Source organism: Vicugna pacos, chromosome X (genome assembly GCF_048564905.1).
Source record: "Vicugna pacos chromosome X, VicPac4, whole genome shotgun sequence".
Taxonomy (NCBI): Eukaryota; Metazoa; Chordata; class Mammalia; order Artiodactyla; family Camelidae; genus Vicugna; species Vicugna pacos.
This window is the reverse complement of record NC_133023.1, coordinates 110,832,785-110,836,860: the sequence shown is the minus strand read 5'-3', so window position 1 is coordinate 110,836,860 and position 4,076 is coordinate 110,832,785. Positions and strand designations below refer to the sequence as shown.

The following is a 4,076-nucleotide window of genomic DNA, read 5'->3' as shown; positions in this document are numbered from 1 at the left end:
AGATTATATGCTATATGTCTCTTGTAAATTGCATCCTACAAAGGGAAAGCTTTAAATAGTAATACATCAGGTGGGACTTTTGTATTCACACTGGTAAATGGGACTCTTCAAAAATCAAGAATACCAAGGTTTGACTGGTTTCATCATCACGCAATGTTCTCCGGTAATAAAAATGAGCTTTTCCCCCTTCATCGTTGGAACCATTTTATGAGAAGTAAAATTCCCATAAATGCCAAATGGGAATACATTTGGAATCCTGACCACTTCAGGTGAGACCACGTTGATGACCCCGTTTTTGGCCATTCCTCTTAAGCCCTTTTCTGTCTCAATTTCGGCGATTTGTTGGTATGGAAACACATTTTTAAAATGCTTTTGTCTCTATTGTCAGGTATCCTTGATAGAAATACGCTTTTGATTTTAATCTATTTCCATTTATCGATTCCAATCTTCCACCTAAGTTGATTTTTTAGCGAATTAGGGAAATCATGCTTTTGAACTAACAGCTCTTAGGTTTCTTTATCAATGCAAGTGTGTGTGGTATTTGGGGTGAACCGAAGGAATGTTTAAAAAACGATTTAAAATTTGGTGAATGTTAAATATTTTTAATATTTCTGTGCAACTATCCCACTTTTGTAGGGTTCCGTCTGTGGAGAATGCGGTTTTGCCATTCTCTTTCTTCTGATTCACTGAAGGTTTTGATAAGAATTGCAGGTTAGAGCTGCTCAGTCGTGTCTACGATTTTGAGGCGCCCTCCGCTCACCGAGTCGGACGGCTCCTCCTCAAGCCACGCCGCGCACTCAGCCGCGAAAGAGCAGCTTCTGGGCGCAAGTCAAACGGCCCCCAGGGGGCCAGTCGTTCTGAGGCGGCACGCGCTTGGGTTGCGGAGGTCAGACCCTCTCAGAGAGATCAAAGTGAGTTTTCTTCCGCGTAGGAGAGGTGGGTTTGACCTCTTTGCAAACTTCTCACGCATAACTGGCAGGCATAAAGCAGCTGAGGGGAACGGATGACCTTTTCCGACACGACCTTGCGGGTTGCAAAGCTTTTCTGGTGGAGGTCATGGAAAGTTTACAGGTCACCTGGTGGGGGTCACGGAAAGTTTAAAGGTCACCAGATTGCCACTCGGACTGGTTGATGTGCGGCCAAGCCGCGGGGCATCTAAGGACACGTGACATGGCCTGCCTTAGCGACACGGCTCCCTGCCCCGCATCCTACCCAATCAGATCTGCAGATTGGCCGTGACGTCAGGCAAGGCAGCCTTTATAAGCCGGTCCTCGCAGCTGCCTCTGCCTTTCCTTCTGAGCTGTGGGGAAGGCGAGACACTCCGACATGGCTGAGCCGTGGTCTTCCCGCACTTCGGAGGAGCTCGTGGACACCGAGGAGCGCAAAGAAGCCGAGTCCAAGAGCCCAGAGCAGAAGACGCCGAAGCAGGAGACACCCGTGCGCCGCCAACGCCGCCGCCGCCGCCCAGCAGACAGCTTCGCCAGTTTCGCCACTTACTTCCGCAGGGTGCTGAAGCGGGTGCACACAGGCCTGAGCCTCTCGCGGGAGGCCGTGAGCGTCATGGATTCGTTCGTTAAGGACATCTTCGAGCGCATCGCCAGCGAGGCCGCGCGCCTGGCCCGCTCCAAAAACCGCGTCACCATCACCTACGAAGACATCCAGAGCTCGGTGTGCCTGCTGCTGCCTGGGAAGTTCGGCAAGTCTGCCGTGTCCGAGGGCACTAACGCTCTCATCAAGTACATCTTGTGCGAATGAGCTGCCTCAGGACCACCTGAGCATCACAAACCAAAGGCTCTTTTCAGAGCCACTCACTAGGCAGGAAAAGACCTGTAGCGCTGACGAGTCCGAGCCACTCTGGTTTGTCGACCAGTGACACTCTGACCATCTTTAAAGCGTTTCTTCCCTGAGGGAAACATTATGAACCTTATCAACTCCACTTGAGTGTACGTCTGTAGAGCCATGGGTTCCATGGAAATCCGTGCATTTTTCTTCACCATACTGCACGTCCTCCCTTCCGAAATGGTCGTTTCTATTAGTTATATTTCTAGGTCAGCCTTTTTAGGGGTCTTTACTGCCAAAGTTATCTCCCTAACAACTTAATTTGCCTTTTTATGTTGTCATTCTTCCCCGTGGATATAGCAGTATCATCCGGGATTTTTAATGTGTGAAATAGGGACAGACAAACTACAGTAGCAGATACAAAAATCAAACTTGCCCTTTCACACTCCTTCAACACATTTCAAATCTCAATGCCATTCAGTACATGACATTATAGGACCCAAACACACTGCCAAAAGAGATAAAGCAAATTTTCTAGACTCACTGGGTGACTCAAGCGCCATACCTTTGGAAATTTCTCTTCTACCTAATTTATAATGATCTGAGTCTATTTTTCTGCAGCCTGTAACTTTTCACTTTCGAAGTAAAAGTCTTGACTGAACTGCAATTTTGCACGGATGCTGGGAGCGTCCGATGAGACCGGCTGCAACCACAGTCTCCAGTAGCAGCAGCCAGTGAGGGACTCGCACCACTTGGGGCCACAGCAATTGGCCCAAAGTGTGGTGGGGTGACCAGGACCGAACTTATAAGAGGCTTCCTGTCATACTCGGCCTGCAGATTAAGGGAGAAGGAGGTGTGATAGTGTCCCTGAAGGTTTTCCTTCAACGACTTGCATTTAACCATGGGGATTTAAGTCTAGGCCTCCCGATCTGGTAGTGAGACATGTCTCTATCTCCTGGCATCAAAATAAGAGGGGGATGTTGGCCAGTTAAGCAAACTAAGATGCCTCCTTCCTCGACCTCAGGTGATTTCAGTGTTCATGCCTATGATGATATTAATTTAATTTAATATGCATTATGTTTTCTTCCTGGTGCATTGTCTTCTTTTTCTTTCGTTTCTCTGTAGGAATGTTGCTGAATTTCAAAGTACTCAGTGATTTTCCAATTCCTTTCCTTTTAATTTAATTTCTAGCTTCCTACATTGGTGGAGGGAGCACCCACTCTGGGATTTCAATCCTTTGAAACTTACTGTGGGTTTTCATTAGAACTCAGGGTGTCATCATATTTTAAAGGGCTCGTTTTGCACCTTGTAATTGCACGACAAGGAAAAGCTGAACAGCACAGGGAAATATTGTCATTATTTTGCAGAAATTTTAAACACAGTGTCATCTATAAAACTGTTAAATCACTATGTTGTAAATCCAAAACCAATATATAATATTGTCACAACTAAGCTTCAATAAATATGTTTTTTTTTAAGAAACTTTTCAGTACCTTTTGATTTGGATGTAGGAAGCTGTGCAGAACATCACTCTCAGTCAAATCATGAGCTAAAACCTAGAGAAACTACAGAAATCCAACTTTTTCTTGAACCCAGATTTAGTGCTTTCTCTAGGTCAGCATTTATGGCGTTCTGTGAGGCTGAAATTAGCTTTGTATCACTTTCATTTCCCATTTCCTTCTCCTTCTCCCGCGAGTGCACTATGGACAATTTCAGAAGAATTTTGTGTGTGCTATGCACTAGATAGATGAAGCGAAGGAGCAGACACAGCCATCAACTACCCCTGTTATATTTTTCAAAGTATCCCAGTTTAAGCATACATTGAACTATACAAATTGGGACTGGTGGTCAGTACAGAAATTGCAAAACAGAAGTATTCAGACACATTTGACTTTTCTAAGTCCCTGGTGTTTGAAATTACTTTTCAAGTCCTTTCGGAGGTAGCCAGTCAATTCTTCTCAGGCAGAACAATCTTTTGATATTTTAAAACACACATTTTTCCTGACCGGCAATTTTAGATCCATTGAAGAGTGTCCAGTGAGAGCAGCTCAAGCTCCTGGCTCCGCTGTTCCAGACAATGGGGGACTGGCAGCCTGTGAGCCACAGTCATTGGCTCAAAGTGTGGTCCAGTGAGCAGAGCTGAACACATCACACCCTTTCTATAAAAATCAGCCTAGGGATTAAGGTGGTGGGGGATCTGTGACAATTTGCCTGTTCTTTTTGGTTCCTTACTTAGATTGAACCCTGGGGATTTCAGGACGTGAATCCAGGCGGATCCTGTGTTCAGCGTTGATATC

General features: G+C 45.8%; 1 protein-coding gene across 1 annotated transcript; it reads left to right on the top strand.

The window, feature by feature from the left end:
- The first annotated feature begins 1,317 nt into the window (after nt 1-1,317).
- LOC140691811 (histone H2B type F-M-like) lies at nt 1,318-1,755 on the top strand. The gene has a single exon (XM_072955946.1). The coding sequence runs from the start codon at nt 1,327-1,329 to the stop codon at nt 1,753-1,755; it is 429 nt and encodes a 142-aa protein (XP_072812047.1). The 5' UTR covers nt 1,318-1,326.
- The last annotated feature ends 2,321 nt before the right edge of the window (nt 1,756-4,076 follow it).